The sequence below is a fragment of the Argiope bruennichi genome, chromosome X2, assembly GCF_947563725.1.
Source record: "Argiope bruennichi chromosome X2, qqArgBrue1.1, whole genome shotgun sequence".
Lineage (NCBI taxonomy): Eukaryota > Metazoa > Arthropoda > Arachnida > Araneae > Araneidae > Argiope > Argiope bruennichi.
This window is the reverse complement of record NC_079163.1, coordinates 3,922,139-3,949,583: the sequence shown is the minus strand read 5'-3', so window position 1 is coordinate 3,949,583 and position 27,445 is coordinate 3,922,139. Positions and strand designations below refer to the sequence as shown.

General features: G+C 28.4%; 1 protein-coding gene across 2 annotated transcripts in view; it reads left to right on the top strand.

Annotated features, from left to right (window-relative positions):
• The window catches only part of LOC129960469 (carbonic anhydrase-related protein 10-like), a 423,345-nt gene that overhangs the window by 317,895 nt on the left and 78,005 nt on the right, over window positions 1–27,445 (top strand). For both annotated transcript variants that reach the window (XR_008783594.1, XM_056073927.1), the window contains exons 6-7: window positions 3,937–4,038; window positions 4,783–4,849. Coding sequence is in view for 1 of the 2 variants with exons in the window: in XM_056073927.1 (XP_055929902.1) it covers window positions 3,937–4,038; window positions 4,783–4,849 (169 nt within the window). In the remaining variant the exon portion in view is untranslated. The remainder of the gene's footprint in view (window positions 1–3,936; window positions 4,039–4,782; window positions 4,850–27,445) is intronic.

Below are 27,445 nucleotides of genomic sequence, written 5' to 3'. Positions count from 1 at the left end.
TAAATAACCAAGATAAATATCTATTGACAAATATCATCCTTATTTATAATGACATATTAAATATAACTTCTGCATTATTCAGTACTAGCCGCCTTTGGCGACCAGCCGGTTCGCCAATCTTAATGTTCGTTAAAATTTTAATAATTAAATATTTTATGCAATTTCTACTTTAATAGCTTCTTCATCAAAATATTTTAAAACTTCAAATTTTGATTATCATATAATTCATTCATAATATTATAAAGGCCTTCAGTCATAACGTAATATGTATCTCTCTCATTTTCTGTTAGCACCCGTAGAATTTATGCTTTAAATTAAAGTGGAAAGAATTTATCTTCAATTAATATAATAATATTTTTTACTGAAACAAAGCATTTTTTTATAATCTGATTACTGAAAATAGAGTCACTCAGCGTTTAAACTTTATGGGCACTAAAGAATATCTTTTTAAATTTATGTAATATCTCAAGAGTTGGTCAACAAAATTTTCCTAGATTCATTATGAGCAGATCGATTAATTAACAATGTTTAAATTTAAATGCATCAAACACTAAGAAAATAAAACGAATCGTTTAAAATAAACGGTTGAAAACGGTAGAATTTATGCTTTAAATTAAAGTGGAAAGAATTTATCTTCAATTAATATAATAATATTTTTTACTGAAACAAAGCATTTTTTTATAATCTGATTACTGAAAATAGAGTCACTCAGCGTTTAAACTTTATGGGCACTAAAGAATATCTTTTTTAATTTATGTAATATCTCAAGAGTTGGTCAACAAAATTTTCTTAGATTCATTATGAGCAGATCGATTCATTAACAATGTTTAAATTTAAATGCATCAAACACTAAGAAAATAAAATGAATCGTTTAAAATAAACGGTTGAAAACAGGTTTTAAAAAAACTACTTAAAAAACGGTGTACTTAAAACTATAAGCATATACAAAAAATATATAACTAACATAAATACAATTTACTTACAAAAGCATGCAACTAACCCAAAAATAATTTAAATCATCCATTGATAACGTTGTCATGGCAACAATCAGAACAGAATGCGCATGCGTGAATTTTCTTCGCCGGTTACGTAACGCAAATACGTGATTTTTTCTACGCCAGTTGGGGTAACGCTATGCAGATTAGAAATTTTTAATTTCCTTTATTCTGTTTTATTTTAATTCAAAAGTACTTCAGAAGGAATCTGAAAGATTGATTCATTAACAATGTTTAATTTTAAATGCATCAAACATTAAGAAAATAAACAGAACCGATTGAAATAATCCGCCGAGAATTTTTAACCCTAGCCTCATTACTGTTGGGAGAAAAAAAAAAAACTGAAGCCGTTCTCGTTTGGCGCTGGGGATAATGGAAGATTTTTTTGGCGGAAAAGTTGGCGGTGGGGAAAATGGAAGATTTTTTTGGCGGGAAAGTTAGTTTTTAATTAATAATTAAAATTCTAATTAAAAATTCGAAAAAAGAAACCCCAGGTGCACATTCCCAACCTCCAAGGTATACATGTACCAAATTTGGTAGCTGTAGGTCAAACGGTCTGGCCTGTAGAGCGCCAACACACACACACACACACACACACACACACACATTGAGCTTTATTATAAGTATAGATATAGATAACAAAAAAAGTCCTTTTTAAACATTAAGCTCTTCGACGCAGCATATTCTGTGTCAGGATCTTGAGCCAGAAATCCAAATCCAAATCTTTCTTAAACAATTATGTAAAAAACATCACACTTTTTCTTATAAAATCAGGTTATAAAAATTTTTTCAAACTTGTTCCTTCGTCTTCTTGATGCTTGAATAAGTTTGAATATATTTATTTCTCAAATATATAGTTCCCGGAAAAAATAATCTTTTCAAAAGTAAAGCAATCTAGAAGCATTATGATATTTAAATGTTTAACGAGATTTTTTTTAATCAGGCTGTGATAGTAAAATGATGGTTTCAGAAGTTGATAAGTTTTCTCTAACGATATTGAATGGGCTTTCTGCAAGAGTGTGAAGGGGAGATAAGGATTTTTAACATCTGTAATAAGCAGATGAAAGGGGATCTTATCCATTGATCTGGTTTTTTTATTGCCAATGACTACTGATATTTATAGAAATGAAAAGTTCGTCGTTCTGTCATCGAAATGATTGTTCCGTTGGCATTTTTTTTTGTGTGTGAGGATTGAGTTTCTTTCTCAAGTCTGAGAAAATGAATATCTGGAATGCTATCTGATGTAGAATTTCACATCGGTTTAGGGAGAAACAATTCTCTACTAGCTTAACTCAGGGCATGTAGTCCGACTTAAACTGACTTGTTTAGTCTCAGACATGATTTTCATTGATAGCATTCAGCTTAAGTAAAGCAAATATCATATACTTTAAATTAAAAAATTCTTTTTGACATTCAGACTTTTATCTCCTATGCAAAAGGTAAATAGGCTAGTAAATATTCAGTATGCTGAGAAAATTCTGAATGTTCTATTTTGCTAAATTATGTTTCATCCATTTCGTCCATTTAACTGGAAAGTAAGATCCTAGAATTCTTCTTATTTGGAAGCTATAATGGAATCTATGCTGCTTAGAAGTTTGTATCTAGGAATAAATTTAATTTCATAATCTGATCTAGATTAGTAGGGCCGGTTTCCAATTTTCCAATTTATTTTATTTTCATGACTTTAAACGAATTTATTTCATATATTTGAAATAAAGTATTTTGTAGTTAGAAATGTAAGGGAAGTAAATTCAACTTTCAAACATTTATATCTCATCTAGAAACTTTTCAAGTCCTAAAAGTAAATAATACCGTGTGGCTTCAAAACTAGACATAAATATAACTAAACTAAACTGAAAGTAATTATTCAACCATTTTAAGCAACATGACATGCTTAAGTAAAATTAAAAGTATTGAAATTTGTAAACCTAAAATTCCATAAAAATTATGAAAATATAAAACAGCAGTGGAAAATGTGAGACAAACCAGGTCTGATTTGAAATTACCACCAGGTTTTAAACATCGTGAAGAATACATTGATATAAAGCGGAAGGTGATTTGGCAGCATTAAGGTAAATCCAGTTTTTTAAATTATTTGGCTCTTAAATTTTAATTAAACAAAATTACGCTCATTTCTTATAAAACAGAAAATGTTATATCTTCAACTATAATAAGGAATAATTTGCTACATACATATCCAAATTCTGTTATACACTGGTAAAAAAGATCTTAAATTCTGAAGCCAAATGTTATGTTCCTTTATAACACATTTTCACTATAATGTGCCACATTATACCAATATTATTTTAGGCCAGTGCTATAAAAGGGAATAATAAATTTCATAATATCATATTTTACATTAATTTAAATACATTTAACGATGAGGAATTAAAACTGATACTTTAATTAAATAAAATATCGCTTTTACCAAGGGAATTACCAGAATATTTATTGTATACGGTATTCTGAAATTGATATCTTCTATTTAAACATTTTTATTTGATTTTTCTGTAAAATAAATATATTATTTTTTTAAACGATTAATAAATAAATTTATTCTTACATATCCGATAATAAGCTTATTGAATGTACCATAAGCTTCTGTACTTCAAAATTACTTATGTTTTATTGCAATCATTTTATTTTCAGATTCTTTGTATATTTTCATGTTTATATTTTGGGATACTTTGCACAATTTTCTATCAAGGAAAAGTAGAAATGGTTTAAAAGAGTGAATTATTTATGAAACACGCAATGAAATAATCATTTACATGGCTTTCCATTACTTTAATTGCTACTAAATTATTGCCTGCTTATTTTTATGTGCTTGATAAATAGTTCATATAATTCATCAAAAATGTCTTTATTGATGAAATAGAATAAAAGAAGCTGGGAAAAATATGAGAATAATTTTGATTAAATAATATTTTAAATCTTACAGCTGCAGATCTATGGCTACAACAGTGATCTTTATCAAAACATATCGGAGGCAATTGCTCTTCAGAAAAATCAAGGTTTAGTTGGCATATCAGTTCTTCTACAGGTAAGCAGTTGATTTTTCCTTCATTTTATATATATAATATACAATGGAATATACCTTGAAATTAATTTATTTAAAGCGGAACAATAAAGAAATATCGTTTTCCTAATGAAATTTTGTTAATTTTTGTATCAATTATTTGTGAATATTGAGCTAAATTTTGTAATAATCATAAGGTACGCATTTATTATTTTTCTTTAAAAATAACATTAGTTGTCTAACGACCTTACTTCTATTAAATCAAGACAATAAGATGAGATGGTAGAATAATATGTGTATTTATTTGGAATAGTTTCAATGTATTGATTTCAACAAATGAAATACAAATTCTGATCGAAATCATTGATTACTGATCTATGGTAACTTATTTAAAGGGGAGTAGTTTCTGCTTTAAATAATGTTCATTGGGTTAACTATTCATTAAAGCTTTGCTATTTTATGAACTTGCTAAATTTCTCAACTATTATCAACTCTCTATCAACTAGAAAAATATCTATCAACTCTCATAAATATCTTATGTGAAATTTGTGTTATATTTTTCGAGAACACAATGTGCTTGCAGAAAATTCTGTCATAAAATGCTTCAATATTTGTAATAAATACTTCATTATTAATTACATTCAGAGATAGTTTTAAAACAATTATGAATTCTTTTAATTATTGATTTGGTTTTAAATTTGAATTTTTATACTGAAAAATTTATTTTTAGAAACTGTTTTTTCCTCTCATTTTCTCCTTTATTTACAGACTGGAGACTTGTCCAATTCTGAACTCAGAATCATAACAAGTCAGTTGCATAAAATAATTCATAGAGGTGAGTAATATTCTAAGTGATTTAATATTTCATTTGAAATGATTTTGACAAGAAAGGTTTCTTCGCAATGTTCGGAAATGAAACAGACATTAGAGGTTTGGAAAATTTGGCTCGGCATACTTCAGTATTATTCTGAAGTGCATTTTCCATAATATTTTACCCACCAAATCGTACTTCTATTAATAATACATGTATTAAATCATCCTTAAAAAATAACTGGTCTTCTTTATTTCGACTATTGTGGATGAGTCTTTCTTAGATCATAGAATAACGTACTTTGAGCACGATGAAACAGGTCTAAGCTTCGCTAAGACCCAAGTTGCTTCAAATCATTCAGATTTGTTTCAACTGGGATGTTATATCAGGAAAAGTAAGCCTATCAATTGTTTTGACTTGTTATTGATTCCTTAAAGATAGTAAAGCTATTGGATTAGTCCAGCTGAAGTAAAAAATAGGAAGAATTGGTTAACAGAATAGTTTTATATAAACATAATATAAAATAACAGAATATTTTCTATTAAAACTGTGCTGATCTTTTTTCCCTGTTATTTCAAGAAGAGAGGCGCTTTCATGCTGAAAAAGGTGGGAAGTGGTTTTAAATATTACTCTTTGTTCAGACAAATCTGCTTATTGCCAACTATTAGAAAAATTTTAACTGATAAGAATAAATGAATTAATAAAAAAATTGTAATTGGTTTTTATTAATAATAAAATTATTCATAATAATCAATTTCACGCTTTTGAATAAAAAATGTGAAAAACTAATAGATAAAATTCTCAATAAAATTAAATATTTAAAAAAATAAATCACATGCGACTTTGATATATATTGTTACCAAGTCTCTGTTAATATAGACTTGTCTGTTTAAAAGACGAAAAATTAAACATTCTTACTCAATTTGTTAATTTCATTTTCTATTACTTTAGAAACAGATCCATTTTTTTTTCTGTAAAATTATGAATTTGGTTCAAAAAAATTATGCTTAGAGTTAGTGATTGCTCCGTTCCGGTGGAAATTTTTCTTTAATAATATTTTAGATTTATTGTCCTTGAAGACCGTCCTAAAAATCGGACAGTAACAATATTGATCAGTTTGTCTTGAATTTTCGACTGTCCGAAAAAATACAGCTATATTCGTCAAAAATATATCAGGACAAATGTGATTACTCATAATATATATAAAAGTTAAAGAAATATGACCTCTTCAAAGATATGTACATTTCATTTGCACGGAGGACTATTATTAGGGTTTATACAAAAACCGACTTTTTGAAAAACCGGTTTTCGAATTCCATATTTCCAAAAAAACCGGTTTTAACCGGTTTCCGAATTTTTGTCAAAAAAATAGAATATGGAAAAATATTTTCTCTAAGTTATATAAAATAACAAAAAACGAAATCAATATCAAATTCAATGAAATTAAAGATTACATATACATATTATTTACACAAAATAACGAAAACATAAACAAAAATTTTGAATAATATTTGTATTGTTTTCACTAATTTTAATTTCTCCTAAGAAAATAGGATTTTAAAAAACATAAAATGTCGACAGACGGTGACTAAATTTTAAAGCTAAGTCTAATTTTGGACACAATATTGCCTGAAATTGAAAATACTCGTTCATTAACTACTGAGCTCGGTTTTATAGTTTCCATGGCATCAAATAACAAATTTAAGATTTTTGTTCTTTTATTCGTTGCCTCAAATAATGAAAATTCAGCTTTCAGTGTCTTTGTATTAGCAAGTTATTCTTCAGATTCTTCAAGAAACTTATGAATTGATTTTTCCATGGCTTCTTTTAAAAAAGCATTACTCTGGCAAATAGTTTCTAAGATTTGCTCTTCATCAGAATCTGTTTCCACATAAGAATTTGGAAATAATCTAGAGAATATCTTTCCAGATAATTTAATAATTTCGGTTTTTGAATCTAAAGAAAGTACACTAGCTTTCTCCGCTGAACTAGAAGTGTGCAAATACAGCAAAAGAGTCGCTAATTCTACTTTCTTGAATTCGTTCTTCTAAAGCATATAATAATTTGAAACTTATTTCAGTGTTCAATTTTTTTAGTTCATTTAACAGAAATTCAAATATACTTACACTTGATAATAAATTCGCATCTCATCGCTTTAAGCCCCCAGCTGCTAGACAAATCAATTCCCACCAATTTTTTTTTTTTTTTTTTTTTTTTTTGAAAAATTGGAATATTCAGGCGTTTAGGAAAACCGGTTTTCTTACTTTATAAACCATTTTTCGAATGTGACAAATTTACTTAAAAAACCGGTTTTTTAAAACCGGGTTTGAAAAACTGTCAAACCCTAACTATTATACATTTATATTTGCATAACCATCCAATTTTCTAACTGCAATCCTTGGTTTTCGGGCTTTTAAGTGATTATGCTTAATAAGAAATACCTGAATATAGAATCTTAGACAAATCAGCTGAAAATAGCCGGAGATATACCAAGAAAAGGTTTAGGAGTGGTTTCAACATATATTAAAGTAGCAAATTGTCACTCTATTAATGCTTTTGTTTATTCAAATTTTTATTTTTGATTTGTATGCTAATCTCCCTAATATGATAATCTAAAATTTTAAGTTTTTTACATTTGCCCTTAATTAACAATGAATGGTAGTAATTAAGAATACCAAATCCATACTTTTATTTGTAAATTTAATTGCAGATAAATAATTGCTTTCTAGGCCCATTGTTTAAAATAGTCCATAATTTGGAATATACTTAGTTACTAATATTACTGAAACAAGTTTAATTTTAAAATGTTTGGATCTGCAGAAAATAAAAGACATATGATTACTTTCTGAAACACATCTTTCTAATTGAAACAAAAATAAAATTCAGGTGTTGTTTTGCATATTCAAGTTATCACCACACAATATTTCAAATTATTTTAAAGATTTTTTAAAAATTTTAACCCATTCTACAATAAAGTGTATAACATAAAAAATTACCAAAGCGTTTCCAAATGTTATCTCCTGCAAAATCCGTTATGTTATTTCTTGCATTATGATACTGCATAATCCGAACTTAAGGAGTTGCTTTTGTAATTTATTAAATTAAGATTTTAATTTTTTTCAAGGTGTATAAATTTTGCACTTCGTATAGAATTTTGCTTTAGTGCTTTTTTAATTAATTAAAAATCTCACAAATCAATCGGCTTTCATATGCCCCAAACGAAATTCTGCTTGAAATTTAATCGTAGTAGAATCTGTTACAGGCATCGATTCCGCACTCTAGCATTCATTTAAAAATGAAAAATAATAATCTAAAGGAACTTTGAAAGAAAGGCTTTGTTTTCTATTCCATTTTAACAGTTTTTTGTTCTTATCAGATAATTTTTTTGCAAAGTTGAGATAAAAAAATGCGAATATTTTATTGTTCTGAAATCCTTTGGTAATTGATATATATTCTTAAAAACATTTGGAGGAAATGAATAAAATTTGGATTAGTGATGTTTTACGTCCTGCTTCTTTAATTAATATCAACATTTTATTAATTTCTTTTCAAACATTTTTAACTTGTGAATTTCAAAATGAGTTACAAATATAAAGTATTCTTTTATATTTTTAAAAATACATTACTTTTGTTCAGCTTGTTAAATATTTTAATTCATAATAAGAGTTATTTTCAAAGATTCATTATATCTTGAAATATATTTAAAAAACAATAACTTTCATTGAAAGTTAGGAATTGAAATTCACAGTTACTTTGAATTCATTAAACGTTAGCTTAAAATACAAAATGTTATGCACATTTGAAATATTTTAACTTTGAGTATTCAGGTATTTATTCGAAAGTGGGTATTGCTACTTGAGAAAATTGAGTTAGTGTAAATCTGAATTTGGAGACTAGTCTTTACATGAAAAATATTTCATACACTTACCCAGAACTTATTTCCACTATGACAGGCATTTACATTTTTTTATTGAACAATAATTAATTGCGGAATAAAGATCAGTACCCGAATACTTTTTTGATTGTACAATTCACTACTGTTTTACTCCCAATAGTTAGTTATGTAGATGGTGAGTTCTTCATCGGTTCCATTCCAAAGATTGGCTATTCTAAAGGCTCTTAAAAATCTGCCTTCAAGTTGCATATCAGGTGGAAGGAGGAGAACATTTCTATCTTCCATCATGAAATCAATTGGGTTTTTTTAAATTATCGAAGAAGTTTTCGTCATCTTGCATTTTGTATTCTTTTGAAAATAAATTTCATGTTCTAATTTTAAAATTTTCATGTCAATTTTAAAGCCTTGCATTTTTTTGATAACGGTGGACACTTTAGATAATAGCGTTTAAGCCGGCACAGGCAAAAGATTAATGATTTTACATCCGGGATCTGAAGCATTCTGATGACTATTAATGCAAAATAAAAAAATAATAATAAAAAACATGTGAAATGAGCACTAAAGAGGGGATAATGAAACTTTCATTTCAGGTAACAATGAAGAGCATGATATAAATTACAAATGGGAAAAATGAGAATCCAAGTTTGAACGTAGTGACATATTCCAATATGAACATCATGACATATTCCAATATGAACATCATGACATATTCCAATATGAACATCATGACATATTCCAATATGAACATCATGACATATTCCAATATGAACATCATGACATATTCCAATATGAACATCATGACATATTTCAAATCATTCTATTAAAGTGTTTAATTTTTGATCAGTTTCTTTAAGTGTATCGACTGTAAAAAGAAGCGATCGGATATATAACTCCTTTCATTGGTCATCTTAATCGTTTTTATATTTCTCCCTCTTCCCTAGATTTCACGGAAACATTTGTTATGCAGATCACTAAATTTTGGAACTATTATTTCATAATAGTTCCAAATGAAAAGAACTATTATTTCATAATGTTTTAAACAGCAAAGTGTCATGACGTAAGATCAAAAAGTGTAACGAATTTTTTTTATCAACTAGTGATAATGCTATGATCTTTGGGAATCGATCATAAACATAACTTAAAAAGTCGTGCGTTGATTGACTAGTTTGCGATTTAAATTTAGGAAAACGTCGTGTGTTTTTTAAATTTATTTCTTGTGAATTGGTCTATAAAAATATTTAGTTTTGAATTTATACATACAATTATATGAATTGTTTCTAGGAAAAATGTACACTAATAACCTTGGTTTCTGAAATAATATTTTAATAATCAAATGTAGAATGGTTCATATTTTTAATATTCATATTGGAAGACTAAGAATTTTTCTTCTAAAGCTCGCTATGCAACTTTTTGTAAGTTTATAAGACTTTTTTTCCTGTCTGTTTTGTGCCGTTGCCTTTATTCCCAAAATATTGTTTTAGTAGATTAACTCTTTTTCCCTTTTTCACCTTTAAAATGCATATAAAATTCAATTACTCCTTACAAAGTTTTATCATTATTTGTAACCGTTGTTATATACTTTATTAACATATATTTACTATAATTATTATATTTTTGAATGTTATAAAATTCATTAAACTCACTTGAATTTTAAGTACTTTGAAGCTTGCTTATTTTCAGTTTTCTTGTTGTATATGTTTCTCCAGTAGGATTACTTCTATGTGTTTTCTTGATGAAATGCTCTCCACTTGAAAGGCCAATTAATGTTCTAAAATTTAAAAAAAAATGCTTGCAGAAATGTTTAGTACCCAGAAAGTCTTATAGAAAATAAGTTTTCTAACTTCTGAGAAATTTTATGAATTTTTGTAATTTGTAATTCATTTCAAAGTCTGTACACTAAAATTTAAGTTTTACTCACGATAGAAGTGAAAACATTATATCATCAAAGTATTCTAGCTCTTTATTATCTATTTAAGAATATTAATAAATAAGTTTCCTCTAAATATAAGCCACTTTTAATTCACTTATTAATAATTATTACCAAGTTTTAATTTATATTTTTATATAAATTTCTCAGACATGGAATAATTCACATAAATATAATGCTTATGTGTCTTGAATATTTTTTTTAACTTTTTGTATGAATGGATAAACTTTTTACCATAGAGGGAAAAAAAATTATAAAGCGCAAAATTCTCACCTAACAGTACTAAGATTGGAAAAAAAAAACCGATTAATTCAATGTTCAGCGTATAAATTGATTAACACTTTTCATTTTGAGTAACAGAGAATGAAAATATCGTGAATTTTATTTATGTTCATAGTTAGCTATGTTATAAACTAGAACAATTAGAATAATACAATAATTAGATGATTCTGCAGTTTACATAACTGTTTAAGCAAACAGTTACTAATATATTGGAGTTTAAGATGAACATATTACCTGTATTTTGAAAGAAAAAAACCTTGAATTCTTACACAATATCCGAAAAAATAGAAAACATTTCATGTGTTTTTTTGCGATGCTTTCGAGATTCAGAGTATGTTTGGATGTATGAATTGATAATTAATATAAAATATATTATTTTAACTGCAATTCTTGAAATGAAAGAAGTAAGCATTCTTCAAACTATACATCCGCAGAAACATGCCAAATTTTAGTGTTTCTAAAGCATTGCTTTCGCTTAGTTATTACTAATTTATTCCAATTATAGTCGATAGAATGTAATTTTACATAATGAACACTCATGCAAATTATAAATGTTTCGCTGCCTGTAAAATACTTTCTTTCTTTTGACTGCTTGACAGCGTCTAAAGTGAAAATTCCAGAGCCTCAAAACTAAGAAAACCTTTTCATCTGAGAAAACAGAATGGAATCTTTCCTTCTTTCAGAGCAATAACTGGAGGGGGACACATGCTGAGCTATAATTGAAATGCCCGTCCAGTTTTTCACACTAATAGGACACCCTGTGGTTGTCATTTGCTGTTTGAGGGAAGGTTTTTTTTTTTTTTAATTTTTTTTTAATTTATTTATTTTGTTGTTAGTTGCTAAATTTACATTCATCTGCATTTCGAAGCGATTAAGTACATTTTTTTTTTTATTTATGTGCTTTATAGATGCTATATAATTAGGAAAAAAAAATTTAAGAAATAAAATAGGATATACTAATCGAACATAAAACATTATCACCTTCAATATTTCAAGCTAGAGATTCGAATCTCTTTAAAAAATTTTCTGAAGAAATTTATTACTTATTTATCACGTATGAAACTGTGTTTAATGATAAAAACAAAATTATTTTAAATTCACTATGAATGATAAATTTTCCGCGTCATTTTTCAAACCAACTTACTCAGTGTATTAAAATCCATTGACATATAGATGCATTTAAATGTATAAATGATTTATAAATATCTCCTTACTCTTTATAAGAACATCAATTTAGTTTACAGTTTTCATTTTCCACAAACATTTCATATTTAATCGATTTTTAATTTTTCTAAAATTACTTTTTTCCATAAAAGATTTTTATATTTTAAAAGAAATTTTAAATTTAAAATGTAAATAGTTGCTTGCTACTTTAATGCGAAAGGTTATCATTGTATTAAAAGATAATTAAATATGTAATATTAAACATATATGTTTAATTTGTTAGTTTTTGCAATTCCTTATCGAACAATCAATTGATTTTTTCATATTTTTTTTTCTATTTCTTATTCAGAAATATAATTTTAATAACTAAAATTATGGAACTTTTATTTCACAAAATGCTGACGGTATTTCTGCAAGTTCGCAGCTAAAATAAAGAACAAACTTCAACATTTTGGTTCAGAACTCTATAAAATATGATATAAACACACACACGCACGCGCACGCGCACGCGCACACACACACACACGCGCGCGCGCACATATATACTGTTACATTTCATTTAGAAGATTTTATTTGAAGAAGGTAAAAAATAGTGAAAAAAAAAGTAAATTAGAGAAGAATTTTATTTTATATACTATACACTAATTAAAAAAATGAATGCATCATATTTCACTTTATTTAGAAATTACATTTTCAATTGATATGAACTCTATTCAAGAATCAGTATTTTCTTTAAAATATGGTGATAATAAAACGTAATATGACGTGCAAATCGGTAATCTTACAATTTCTAGCGTATTTGGTTTAATAAAGTAATAAACCTAGCAAGATAAATATAAAAATTCATTATTATATAATATAGCTTTCATATATATGTATATATTGTTACAAATCTGTAATTTTGCTACCCGGCACGAATAGTGTCATCGTAAGAAAGACAGGATGTACGATTTGTCCTGTGCGAGCTGCGCGTCAATGAACTCAGAACTTGGTGGGAATTTGGCGACTTGGCGATGAATTTGGCGAGTTTGGCAACAAAATGGATCATACTAGAAAGTTCGAGAAGTTTCACGATCTATCCAGTAGGAACCGAGATACACATAGATACATCCTGATTGGTCTGGAAGATTCTAGCCGCGACCCCCGGAACTATAAAAGACAGGCACTCTGAAGCTGCAAGGAAGTCGTGTGTATCGTCAGAAGAAGTGGTGTGTGAGAGTAGTCGGAGTCGCCGACACGTAGAGAAACTGGAGGATTAGACAGCAAGAAAGCTGCTGAACTATAGAGATTAAATGCGTTGCGTTATTATGAATGATCGACGGTATTTTGTTGTAGAAAATTTTTTGTAACGATATATTTGTGTGCATTTATGAATGTATATTATGTATATATATATATCTAGACATTTTTGGAAAAATTTTAAATAATCAATATCAATAAAAATAAACAAACATAGGAGGATAAAAAAAGACTCTTCCAGAATTTTTTCCGAAAAAAATTAGAAATTCTTTATATCGTGTGCACAAATTACTTAAAAAGGACTGGCTTATTGTAAAATAATAAAATATAGTAAAAAATTGCGGTATTTGATTGAACTTATAGTTTTCTTTACTGATAAATGTTTTATGTCCGTATTTACTGTCTTTCATACCCCTCTGTTCCTAGCTTCGGCAGAATGGCATAAAAAAACAACGAATCAATCACTTCGGCACCCCCACAGAGTGCTTAATCGTGGGTTGTCGCGAATTTCCACGTCTCCTACATTTTAGCGATGCGGCCGAAAGTGTCCGAGTTTGGGCCCTGAAGAACGAGGTGGGCGTTTAGGGGAAAGTTCAGGACCATTGGGTTATGTCAGCAAAAACAGGATGCTCGTTTCATATTTTCTTTATATCCGAATGTGTGTACACAAACTGTTGATGATTCGAACCTCATTCGCAACGAGTTATCAAATGAAGTGAAATGATGCTTCCAATTATTTATGCAAATGTGTTTCACTATATATATAAGAGCGGAAGCACTCGTACGGTAGATACTTAGATGCATAGATCATGCTTAGACATAGATTCAGATTTTCTTTTTTCACTTGTGTTCGGAGTCTGTGTCGGTGTGATATTTTATAATGTATTAAATGTTTGTTTGTCTCAAGAAATAAAAGTCTGTTTTTAAGAAGTCTTCTCGACCTGCAACATTTTATAAGATCCAGTCACATGCATTTTTCACTGCTATTATTAGAACATTTTACTCTGTGGACCTTACAGACGATTGATCTTGATAATTACATGGTTTGAACCCAAATATCGTCTGACAGGTTAAAAAGAAGATATTAAAAGAAGAAATATTGCCTATTTGTGTTATATACAAATGCATCAAATTTCTAACATTATTATGCCATAAATCATTTCTGCGTCGAAAATATTCTATTTCATTAAAACAATATCGTTTTATTTAAACCAAATTATTTCTACTAGAAGTCCATTTTGAGTATCATCATACACAAACATTTTCTTACAGAAACGACATGAGAAATAAGAAAGAATTTTGCATTTCGTCAACGATAAACAAAAGCATTTGTACACCATCATATATCAGGAATTTCGATGTTGAGTTTTTGCATCAATAAATTCAATTGCTAGCTCAAACATAGGTTGAAAATGGACTGATTTTGCAAAATGAAATATTAAGAGTATGATGAAACAGTCTTGATGAACAGAAGAGGCAGAATGAGATAGAAAGTGGACTTCTTTTGAGCAGACTAATTACAGGAATCCACCTTCCACTAAAATGTCATTTCCTAACAAGAGATACAGGACTCTTTGAAATGAGTTACTAAAACTAATGAACTGTCACTTCCTATCTAAAAAATAACTTCTAAGAGATATGTATTACTTTACCCATTATTATTTGTAAGATCGTACGGTTGATCTTGTCTTTATAGTCGAAGAGTAGAACCATCCCCTGAGGTGCATTACACAGAGATTCCGAACTCAATATATCAAAAAAGATACTATGTATCGTTTAGTAATACTCTAATTCGAAAAGCAATGTCAAGTTGTATGGGATAGCCACTATTTTCCAAATGGAACGGATGGTTTTCACTTCACTCCATTTCATTTCCTCCTACTACTTCCAAAAAGTTAAAACTTTCGCCATTCATTTTTATTATGGAACTCGATCGCCCAAATCGAAAGTGAAAAATTCTGATTCTAGATGTGGTTATTATATACTTCTTTTCCTTTTCTGCTTTATTTTTGGAATAGTTCTCCAGGGAATTATAAAATGGACACAATTTTTATTTTATGATTAAACATTTCATATTTTGGGAAACGAGATCAACAAGTATTATTATTAGAATCCTTGTAATATTTTAGTAAGTTTAATTTAAATAAATATGAATTAAAATGAGGAAGATAAATTAATTATGATTTTCTTCCCTATGTAATTCCTAAGAAATGACTGACTTTCATTTCAAATAATATAGTGGGTTAAGGAAAGCTTAACAAATAAGAGAATATTCTTTAAGAGTCTGCTTTCTTATTTTTGGAATACGTTTGAAATTTCAATTCAGTTTTATTAATTTGAAATAAATTTAAATCAATGATGTAAAAAACTAGTTGAACTACTATCAATTTCTTCCCTATTTTCACAACAAATTCTGTCCAACTCTTTCGAAATATTAACAGAAGCAGCAATTATTTTTTGGGATATTTAAAGATAATAATCTGACCATCGAGGTTCATGTCAAATTATTTAACCAAAGTAAATATCCTATAAAATTATTACGATTAAAGCAATACAATTTAATACTAATTTCATAGGTAAGCTAAAGCTAATTTTTATCCTATATGGGTTGAATTCAAAATTATTTAAAGCAAAGTTTCTAAGAAACTGATTCCTGAAAACTAAATTGCAATATTTTACAAAAAAGTTATTACTTATTTTGCCAATATTCCCAAGAAGTAAACTTGAATTAAATAATTCTTGGTGTATTTTCAGTTTTAGTATCTACATGCTTAGAAAGAGAAAAAGAATTAAAAATTCAAATAAATGCAATGGAACGCATCTAGTAAATGAAATGGAAAAACAATCTAATAACATTCAAAAAATATTTTTTTTAGTTGATATTTTGACAAAATATGTAAACATTAATATCAAAATATTATCCATTGAAAAGTTAAACACGTCTCTATTTATTTATGTCTTCAGTTCAAAATAATATCGAATCAGAATTTTCCTCAAACAGAAATTGAATTTGAGTCCATTCAATAAGAAAGGAAAGGTGGAAATGTTTTAAAAACTAAAACTACTTTTTCTGAAGTAATCAAATTATTTTAACAGCGCAATATTCGTTAATTAATGAGATTATTTTAATAAACTTGATATAAGAATAAATATTTGCTTTTGCCCAATATATATATATATATATATATATATATATATATATATATATATATATATATATATATATATATATATATGAGAATTTGGAAATCATTTCTTCATCTCTAATAAAAATAAGCGTCTTTCTGCGTGTATGTAGGCACTATGCAGGATAGACCTTTTGAGTTAGAGCAGTCAAATATACTGAACACTGATATATTTTAGAGGGTGGAATGAGCATCTAGGATTTTTTTGTTAAGTGAAAATTAAGCACACATTTTTTTTGTAATAATTTTAAGAATTATTATTTCACGTTAATCATTTTAACATAATTTTAAAATTTAAACGTATTTCTTTTTAATGATACCAATTTACTTCAATTTCCAAATGTCAAATTCGAATTTTTAAAGTTACGAATTTTGACAATTCTTAAATGCATCATTTTGTATGATTTTTTCAACAACAGATTTCATTGTTAAATAGAAATTTGAACCGTTTTCATTGTACTTTCAGGCATTTAATCGCGTGTCTGGCTTTGAACATCTCGGGCATTTATTTAATCGCGTGTTATTGAAAGTCAAAGATGAAGGAATTTGTTCAATGTCGGTGTAATTGACACGGAGAGTCTAGTCTGACAGACACCAAATCTTTCAAAACTACAAACAAAATAGTTGAAAAAACTCAAAATTTGGTCTTCCGCCTTAAAAACATAGCTCTATAACTTTTAAAAACTCATAAATGCCATTTCGGAAAAGAAAAGGCTGAACAGCTTGCAAAAAGGAGCCACAATTGAAGGAACTTTGACTCTTCTACAGAAACCACTACTTGAAAAAATCTTTCATTGCAATGTCCTCACACAGAGAATAGGAACAATTAGCTGATAAATTATCAAAAGTAGACGAAGCTTTGGTCCAGGAACGAAATTCTATTCATGACTCATCATGACCCATTTCCCATGCTATTTCGAAACATTCAAAGTTGAGTTGTACAAGATGTCAGGTAGGTTCATAAGGTTACTTCCAGTCCTCTTATGGTATTTTAACGTTTCAAAGCTCTTTGAAATGCTAAATTAAATGTTCTTTTTTTAAATTTCATGTTTGGATTATTTATTTCCTCTATATTATTTTTAAAATTTATACTATACATATAAAAAGTGTAACTAGTTCATTATTATCCTTTGCTATATAACTTTACATTTTCTTTTTTTTTTACATATGTATGCATTTAAAAGTATTACTATTCTTTTTTTCTTCTCTTCGTCAAGAATCTAATTTTATTGCTTTGAGCTGATGTTGTTTGCACCCTAAATTTTTATATGTAAATATCATGCATTTAAATTTGATCAATCTTCTTTAAATTTTCATTTATATATATTTTGTTCTTCCTTGTCTTTTATTTAGATCTTTAGACTGTATTGTCCACTTTTACATGTCACTTCATTTTTTAAAATAAATTAAGCCAGTGTTTATAATTTTTGTATGTATATTTGAAACCCCTTCTACCCCAACTCTGTATTTAATATTTTGTAATGGAGATCCCAATGGACTCTTCTCCATTCGCTAAATAGCAGTCAGCGGATAGTGTCGGTAAATAGTACTTCACGACTGACATTTTCAGAACTCGTATGTTGTAAAAAAAATTCTGCTCTTTTAAATTCTATTTCATATAATTTTAACACTTCTTCCATTTTATACTCATAATTTTTTAAAGACAAAAAAAAACTTTCTTTTTTTATTCTCATCCTCCCCAGTTTAATTGTGATCTATGCTACATGAGGCGAGATGTAACGAGGTGTCGTATTAATAGCACTATGGTGTTATGGGATGTGACATCATAAGGATGTGTCATGTAAACAATGAAGAGAACAGGGGAATGCTCATTTGATTTCAAAAATCTTTTTTTGTTGCAATCATGGTTATTAAGCTATGCATGAAAGATTTAAAGGGAGGTAAATATACCAATATTCCTGATGATCAATGACTACTAGAAAGAAAAATTAGAAACACTGGAAAGAAAAGCTAGAAACACTGGAAAAAGGATGAATAAAATAATTATTTTTATGAAAGATGTGTCTAAAACCTGTTTTTTAATTTCAGCCTATTTTGATTTATTTAGCCAAAGGAATATACCCATGAATATAAGAGAAACATGCTTCACCAGATGTAATGCAATTTTATGCCAAAAATCATATCGTATGTGTTAGAATGCTCAGCAATTAAATAAGTTAAATCTTAATATATTGGATATTTCAATATCAAATCATTTTTTTTTATTTCAGTTTGTCATAGAAAACTTTAATTGAAACTTTGGAAAAATAATAAAACTCTTTGATTTTCGAAATGTGTCATTGAAATGAAACTTTTATCAAATGTAAGTACTATTTTAAGATTATGATATAAATAGGTATAAAAAATTAAAATATGCCAAAGAATGAACCAGATTACGATATAAAGCCAATATATTTAATAAACCTGTATCAGATCAAATAAGATAGTAGTTTCATATGGAAAATTACTTTCAAACAGGTCGTACAATTAAAGTAAATTTTCATATCAGCACAACTATAATAACAGCCAGATCCAAATTAATAAGACACTTCGAGGCACTGAATAATGTAAATGATTCCAAGCAACTTCAATGCTGAATGGAAGATTATTCAAAATCGAAGGGAAACTCTTATAGTTTCTGCAATAGTTTTGCAGCCTTCTTCGCAATATATATAAATCACACATGCATCAATTATTCTTTCAATTTAAGGCGGAAATGTATCTGGGCAATGCTTGCAACTACAACGTGGAGAGATAAATGTAATATCTAAATAAGTATAGCTGAAATTTCCTCCAATCGCTGGCAGCTATCGTAATGAATTTTGTCAACGAGAATAACAATTCTATTTCAGGTAAATTCTTCCCTTCGCTCAACCCGGACATCTTAAATTCACTTTGACTGACATACCAGGGTTTCAACTCCCCGAATTCACAAGGGTATAACCCCTTTCACGTTGTTAAATTAACAATTCAAACTATTCCAAAATCCAGAGATAATGTATAAAGTTTCAGATTTCATTAACTCCTTTCTAAATTGAGCCGTTCTGAAGAGAAACGACCGTTTTGAAAAGCAACTGAATGCCAAATTGATGCAGAGTGCATTTACAATCTCTGATTAACGACTTCAAATCTTGGGTCAGTCTTTTGCAAGTACGGACATGAATGTTTGATCTCGAAATCAGAAAACTTGTATTCATGAAGCATTTTAATTGAAGACTTCTAAGATAACGACCTTCAAAATACACCCGGCTGAGTTTAATTGAGTTGCTGTAATTGCAGTGACGTGAAGCATATTCGCCTGACAATTCAAATTTGTTTTAATAATATTGTCCACTCCTCAACGGCACTGAAAACGCAATATTTAGAAAAGTACTAATTAAAATGTGTGGCTAATGGATGCATTTAAGAAAAATAGCAAATTAATAAAATGTATTTAAAATATTTCACGAATTAGCATTTGTCGTTGAATAATTTATCGCACCTGTAGGACATAGAAAGGTATTTAAATAAAAGAATGTTTCTCTATCCACGGAAGGGAATTACATCTTTTATGACTTGTCATTGCGATTACGTATGAAACATTGGAGACAAATTTTTTTAGCTAAAAGTCTCCAAACCAAATAACATTTCAGTCTACTAATTCAAAAAGAAATACATATAACTAAAGATAAGAACAATTGCTGTATTGTTAAACCTTTATATCTTATTATATCCTCATTTCTTTTTTCCAACACTTTTTTTTGTTTAATTACTTGTGTGAATTGTGTTTTATATGAGGTGTATAATATCCCTTTCCGGTTTTAGATACATAACTACATGCACATATTAAGATTCAAAAGATTTAGATACATAATTATATATGCATTTTCTTGAATAACTATAATATTTTCTAGTTAAAAAAATAAATAATACAAAAGATGTTAGTTCGGATTATGATATCAAACCCAATTTCTGATTTTGAGAAGTGGCAATAATACATTAAAAATTAAGCTTAAAATACTATTTACACACCTATTTCTTATATCCATGTTATTTGAAATGGTAGATTCTAAAATAAACATGCAGGGTAGATATCAAAAAATTCTCCGATATATGACAATCTATACGTCCAACTAATCGAAAAGAAATTTTTGTTATTATTTTTCGACAGTATACCCTCAATATTGTGATAATGGAAAATAATAGAGCTCATATTGTTACGATTATAATGGAAAACATCGACATATTCACAAGGCAACTTACACTTACTTTCTACGCAAATTTATTTGCCCATTGAAATACCATGAATGCCATTCGGACGATATATGTATGAAACGAAGAGCATAGTAAAAGACCGATGACAACAGAAGAGAGGAGCGGGAAAGAAATTTTATTGGAATTTACCGAAACGTTTTCAACGTCCCTACCTTCGCAGACGATTAAGCCTTCTTTGTGGATGATTGTAGACAACAGTGACGAAAGTAACAAGAATCTGTAAAGCTTCAAGTTTTATGACATTCCTTAATTCTGACAAATATTTGGATATCATGCTTACCCCTCAGATTTCAGACAAACTCAGGGCCAGAAATCCATCGGATTGAGATAGGGGCCTCGCGGTGGTAACGAAACTACTAAGTTAGGGAAGATGACTGTATCACCAAAGTGTTGTTGCAGTATTTGTCAAACTAATGTGGAGACATGTGCAGGCGTAGAATCTTGCGTCCATTCTATGTCATTAAGAACATTTCACAGTTTCATTCTGAAATTCCTGTGACATTGTTGCATACTAAGCACTTCTGATGAAGCGCGTTCACAATGCCAATATGATCCTGATCGTTTTCAGGTTCCAACACCTGGCCAGGCAGAAATCGATTAAGAAGCTTTTGCAGAATAGAGAACAACGCCATTTATGGTGTTTTAACGTGTTGAAGGCGTAGAATAAGAATGAGGGTAAAAATATGTTTTGACCGTAACCATGACAGCTCTATGGTTTTAAATCATCGTAATCTCGAGTGCATTCCTTCAAATAAAACTATTTGAAATTTTCTTTTCATTGGCTGAGACGATAACCCGCGACGATTCATATATTGGGGAAGTTTTTCATGAAACTTTTTTGTTTCATTAAATGAGTCAAAATTATCATATTTTTCCATTGAATTTTTTTCTGAAATATCTAAGAATACGGAATCAAGTTTCCATGCAATACTAAATAAAATTGATTCCAATCAGTTATTGGCAAAGATGCTAATAAGTTCATATATATCAAAAAAACTCATAAAACGAGAAATAATAAAGGTGAATTTATTCTAATTTATAAAATACATTTTTTTCCAGGTTAAAATAAATTTCCATTATTAAAATAATATTAAAATGAATCTACATTTTCTTTTCTCAAATGCAATGGACGCTTTTTAGGCATCACTAATGGGTTTTTCCCCTTCGCAGTTCTTCCTTTATCTTCGAATCTTTTCACCATTTAGAAAATGCAAAATCCATCCTTCTTTAAACGAAGGCAGAAAAAAATTAGATTATTTATTAATGTTTATGTATAACCGTAAGCTCTGCAAAGCCATTTAATGCACACTAGCTGGAAGGAAGCATCGGTAATTGGCACATTTGAATTTCTTGAGAGAATTTAGTGCTGGTTTTTATAATGCCTCGATTATAGCATATGTGATGTAGAAATGTGGATTTTTTTTCACCGTCCAGTCTGCATATTTTTTCGTCTTTTATGATATGGGAAAGAAACGACTTCGCAACAGATGGCTATTGGATGTAGCGTGAATATTTTTGTTTACTTTTGACCAACTAGTCGTGAGATCTCGGTGAAGATCACATTTTCTACCCCGTTGAGCGCTAAGTCTCTACACGAGTAACAGCTGCCAACTTCCTATATATCACTCTGTAACTCAAAGGCTAGAATGGGGGTGGGGGAGGGGAGGCAGATCAAATTGAATTTTCCACCCATCCCTATGTAAGCGACATCCAATCTGTTACTATTCCGTAAGTAATTATATTTCCTTTTAGTTGAGATCATGCATTTCCTTGAAACGAAATTAGACAGATTTTTTCTTCTCCTTTCCTTTCTTGGAGAGTTTGACCTTTTATTTATTTTCATTACTACTTTCCTATTCGTGTATCAATGCATGATACTGCAAATACGGAATCTATTGATTTTACTTTGACTTTTTTTCTTTGTTACGAATGTTAAAATGGGATTTCAATTTTGTCCACCAAATATTTTGTACCTTTCTTTCTCTTTTAATAGTTGTCTTTTCATGTGTTTCTTTATTACAGTTACATCAGCACTTCTCTATATCGTCTTCCATAGTCAATTTAGAAAAATTATATCATCTGCTATTTAGACTAAAAATCTATAAAATATTAAAGTCTGTTACAATTTATTCTTATTTTTTTAGAGGTAATGTTCTTAGTATTCATTTAATATTCTGTATTTTGTTGCTCACATTTTATTGACTTATTATTTGCTGGCGTGAGTTGTTTTTCATGCGATTATATTTTCTTAAAGTTCAAAGTTGGTTTATAATCCGACTTCTAATAAGTATAACACCATTCATCTAACTGATAAGATTAAAATGCACAGATGGATGACACCCAAATTCGGCTTATATCAGGGTTGAAATATGATGACCTGTTATATAAATAGACTTGTAATACTACTGAATTATAATTATCTTTCGAGATGTCTATAAATATTAATCTACAACATTCGACTTAATCTACAATTAATCTACAACATTCCACTTAAAATTTAAATCTATTGTTTCATCGAAGATTTCATTTAAAGAATATAATCTGATACATTTCTTTTTCCAAAAGCAATTTCGTGTAAATTTTTTTCTCACTGTAAAGTTGTTTTTAATTAGATATTCGCAGTTAATGTGGAATATCGATTTCTCTGAGGTTACACCATTAATACGAATTGATTTTAATTAAACTTGATTTCAATAAATCTGTTGTGGAGGAATTCGCTTAACTCTACTGATAAAACCTATTTCGTAAGTTTCAAAGCTGAAAGGCATGAAATAGGATTACAATCATATATTTATAATGAAATTTCCCGATGTCCAAAATTGTCTCAATTAATAAGTCTTCGCAATTCATTAGAGATGGTGAAGTTCGAATATCGAATCGCATCGTGAATGTTTCTAAGAGATATCGAGTGATCATTAGTGAGGTTTCCCTGAAACTTTTCCCTTCTTGTAATATGTAGATTTCTGGAAACCAGATGAGAACATTTAGTAAGGTTGTTCTGGAACCTGAAACATTTGTGGAATTTTGAAAGTAACGAAACAACGGATTTACATGTCAGAAAATTATCTCTCCCATATTTAGTTCTCAAAGCGATCGAATTCCCCGAAACGCACTCGAAACTAGTTTCTACTTCCAAAAAACATGTTATTGAAATGTAGCAGTGAGACCAAGTTTATGTAAATCTTCCAATTACAGTTTGATGAATTATCATATTCCTATATCACATTCAGTTAATTCAACTGAATGTCATATAGGAATATAATTTATTCGAAATACGCCTTCTATTAATAGCATTTCTTTGAAACAAATTAAGGATTTGAATTCAAGCATTTCTCCCAGATCAGTTGTCCCTTTTCTATAAATATGCATTCATTATTCCGATCGAAAGGCAAATAATAATGCATTATGAATTTTAATAAACCATATCGACAAATGCATTTACCGCCACCTCATTCCATATCATATAAGAGCGCGATTATTGCATCTAAAATACACCCGTCCTATATATTTGACCATCTGATGACATATATAAGCTCATTTTCGGTACAATATTATTCATTGTATCATCCACTTTATCTGTTGCAAGACAACCAAGCGATTCTATTTCAATTTAAAACTTTAAGTAAATAGAATAATATTTTGTTATCTTGGCACCAATTCTTAGACAAAATAGGGCACCTGTGTTCGTTCCGCTTTCCTCATGTCTTTACAATCACGCTCCAATGTTTATAAAATAAACCGTAATTCAATTATTTCCGTTTAAGAACGACTATCAAATTTCTAAGCAAAGGTTTCACAAGCAAAATATTCAGAACCGTGAAATGGGCATTTTTCAAATCTCGAATAATGGCAATCTAAATTAAAGAAAAATAATGTTTGCTTTATAATTTTTCTTATTGAAAATTGAATCTATTTATTGATTGCTCACGATGTGCAATCTTTTATTTAAAGTTTAAAAATTAAAGAATGACTTAAAAGTAAGTATGAAAGCTTACGTTACCCTGAAAGAGCTATCAGATTATTTGAGCATTTTGAATATTAATGAAATAAAATAGTGTCTAATATAATTTCAACATATTTGAATTTCAGTGTTTGCCAAAATTTGTTTCTTAGTTCAAATAAAAAAAAATATTGTTTTTCATAAAAATTATAAAGTACGAGTGATAAAATGAAACATATAAAATTACAGCTCCTTGATTTTACGCACAGCCACCTTTTTAGAAATCATAAAATTAAGGTATCCGATTAGGGTGTAAAGATCCTTTTTCCAGAGAAATTTGAATTTTATATTACAGCTAAAAATAAAATCCAAACTTCGTAGATCCTAAAATGTTCTTTATTTTTATACATTCTATAAGATAGAATCGTTGATACCACAACTTCAGTAACATACATTAGACAAAAATGAAACCAGAAATAGTCGCATATTAATCCGGAAGGGATTGATTTATTTTATTCGCACGCACCATAAATTTCTCCAAAAATAATATTTCAAATCTTTATATTAATCTCTACTTACCTAGCCACCATTTGCTTATTTCCGGTCATTTTGTTTAAAAGATCTTGAAAAAAGCATGTATTTCTAGTATATTTAGATGAACTAATGCGCAAGTACACTTTGCTAAATGCATATTTGGAAGAGTGAATATTTCGCCATGACTGATACATTGAAAACATGCATTTCAAACAAAAACAATATAATTTGATGAAATTTAGCATGTATATGTCAAAACCAATCGAAAATGTAAAAGACCTTAGATTTTCAGACAACTTCATTGAATCATAATTTACAATCACTTTCAGCTCAAAATAGAAAGAAATTTTGGCAAAGAAATAATTTAATATGAACTGCTTGAAAATATTTATTTATTAAAATAATTTGTATCTTGCAATCTGCTATATTTGGATGGCTTGAGAAATTTTTGAAATAAAAATAAACTATTTGCTTTTACTTATTCTGTTCTTTTTAATATCGAAAATTTTACTAAAATTTCCTTAACTAATCGTTTTTTATTTCAAAAAAAGAATTGTTTCATCTAGTTCTGACATTTGAAGGCTATATTTCAAGTATATGGCTCTGTAAAGAATTTTCAAAGCATCATTTTATCCAAATTTCTTCGCAGAATGAAGATCAGTTTTTGACTGTGTCATTTAAACCTAATCAGAGTTTTTAACAAATTTCTCGCAAATATAAAAACAAACAAAAAAGAAAAAAGAAAAAAAGAAAAACTGTTTCAAAAGAGAAATTTGATTCCTAGACTCAACTTTTTTATTTTTCTTATTTTATGAATTTAGGCCAGTTTTTGGTGTGACTGAAATAAAACTTAAAATTGAATAACTTCAATTGAACTAATTTTATTTATTACTGCTCATTTTATTACATTCCATTATGTTACACTTTAAAGCAGCCTAAAAAATTCAAATCTTTCATAGTTTGTTTATTTACTTGCTTTTAAGTCATTAAAGCAGATTTTTTAGAATACGAATATTTGCTTCTTAATTGTTTTACGAACAAGTATTGTTTTATAATGAAAAAAAATACTGAGAACTTCCCTTTTTAATGGCAATTTCCCTTTCATTCTGCAGACAATCCAAGTATCAGAAGATTTCTTAATAAAATAAACTGTTTATTATTTGATGCGATGGCTAAAACGCTATGAAATAAAATATTAATGTCATTTTTTTACATTACTTTAAACCTTTTCACTATACTCATACTCAAATGACTTTTAATTAGGCCTACTATAACTTAAGACTCAAGCATGGGCAATGAGCACTCAGTAAAAGTATGACACCTTAAGTATAATAACTAATAGCGAAATGATCTATTTTAGACTGATTCAGGCTGGAGTGTGGCCGTCAGCGTATCTGGGTATGAACATAACAATTTGAATATGATACTGTCTATAAGGGAGAGCAGTAGTGGAGATAAGAGAGAAATGAGTGCAAGAGGAAATATATTCTCCTATATTCAGTTTTTTTTTATTGATTATTATTTATGTATTCACCAGTTTAAAATAAAGATAAAAAAGTTTTGAAAAATTTCTTCTTGTTTTCAAAATTTTGAAGTGTTATTATGGAATTATTATTTTATGGAATGTACCTTATTAAAATTTCAAAGGTTATTTTTTAAGGACCACCCTCATATTCTACGGATATTAATTCGAAATTGTATAGATCTCAACTACAATATTTCATTGATGTAGCTCAAATGTAATAATAGTTTTTAATTATTTAACATTGTGGATTTTATAAATATGGTTTTAAGTTGGGGCCGAAAATCATTTGAATGAAGAACAACTTTTTCCATTTCTATGTTGCGCATACTAATATTTATTTTGCAATCTAATTATTATAATAAATGTTTGTTACTTAAAGTCTTAGAATTAGAAATACTGTAATTACATGATATTAACTTTCATCTGCTTGCACTATTGCACGATATTAAACTTTCATTTACTTTCTTTGCTACCTTATAATTTCTATAATTTTTTTATAAGAACGGTTAGTTGAATTCGTTTGGAAAAATTGCTGATTATATATTTAATTTAGGTTATAATTTAACTGCTATTAAGTATTAAAGATATAAACTCAGTTCGCTATAAACTTTTTACCAGTATAATCAGTAGCATTTTTTTTATTGTATACATGAAGTAGCCTCTTGTATAGCTCAT